General features: G+C 34.7%; 1 protein-coding gene across 1 annotated transcript in view; it reads right to left on the minus strand.

The window, feature by feature from the left end:
- The window catches only part of LOC107579044 (sodium channel protein type 3 subunit alpha-like), a gene marked incomplete at both ends in the record, with an annotated part of 4496 nt that extends 4112 nt beyond the window's left edge, over positions 1-384 (minus strand). The window contains one exon of the mRNA XM_016264928.1: positions 148-384. Within this exon, the coding sequence (XP_016120414.1) occupies positions 148-384 (237 nt within the window). The remainder of the gene's footprint in view (positions 1-147) is intronic.
- Positions 385-1129: the final 745 nt, after the last annotated feature.

The following is a 1129-nucleotide window of genomic DNA, read 5'->3' on the forward strand; positions in this document are numbered from 1 at the left end:
ATGTACTTCTAATATGACTAAAATTAATTGCATGATTATTTGAGTTTTCACAACAAAACGCAAATGTTGATAATCGTTACATAAATAGTGCAGCTGCATCAGATTCTGAATCTATTCCATTCAGCAAAACAATGAAAATGAACTTACTCTGATTGTTAATATAATCCTTGCATTCGGGTGTTAGGTAACACACCTCTGTCTTGTTAACAATATAATAAGTTAAGTTGTGATTGGATGGCTGGAGCACACATTTGTGTTTTAGAACTCCCATGAACAGCTGCAGTCCGACCAAAGCAAAGACGCTCAGGCAAAAAAGAGTCAAGATCATCACATCTGACAGCTTCTTCACTGACTGGATCAGAGCTCCAACGATTGTTTTCAGCCCTGTGCAAAACAGAGTAAACCTTGTCACTTTCCAACTTAACGCTGATGTAATCAGGGTCCAAAATTCAATTCAAGTATTTTATTCTGACTTTGTTTTCATGTATATTTATGACAAAAAGCGCAGGTCATTGTGACATAACATACGAGAGACTCTTCATGTGAGAAGACTCCTTGTTTTGCCAAATTTAGCCATTTGAAGATGTGCAAGTCATGACAGATGTATTCCTTCAGTTTATGATTTATTTCACTAATAACACATCATCAAGGGTCAGGCTATTATTTTTACAATTCAACTTAAATCATGTAACAGCCCTTTGCATTTAATGCATTACATTAATTTTGGACCCTGAATGTATTTAAATTGTGTTTTTTATTTATATGATTATGTTAACACTGATATGTTTTTAATGCTACAAGAGGAAATCTCTGAATGTTTCAGGATAAAGTTCACAGTAGTTTTTCATGTATCACATGCACATCACTGCTAAAGACATGCAAGACGGCTACAGTACAAACAAACTCATCACAAAAGGAGAGGAGAAACAAAAACAGCAAACACTCGCCCATAACGAATCTAGGTCCGATTTCAATAACACATTACAGTGATCGTTAAAGGAATAGTTCACTAAAAAAAGAAAATTTGCTGAAAATGTACTCATTCTCAGGCCATCCAAGATGTAGATGAATTAGTTTCTTTATCAGAGCAGTAGAGTGAAAAGCTGCACGTTTGTGTGTAAAAAAAAAA

This window comes from Sinocyclocheilus grahami, unplaced genomic scaffold (assembly GCF_001515645.1).
Source record: "Sinocyclocheilus grahami isolate Dianchi unplaced genomic scaffold, SAMN03320097.WGS_v1.1 scaffold13726.1, whole genome shotgun sequence".
In the NCBI taxonomy this organism is placed as follows: Eukaryota; Metazoa; Chordata; class Actinopteri; order Cypriniformes; family Cyprinidae; genus Sinocyclocheilus; species Sinocyclocheilus grahami.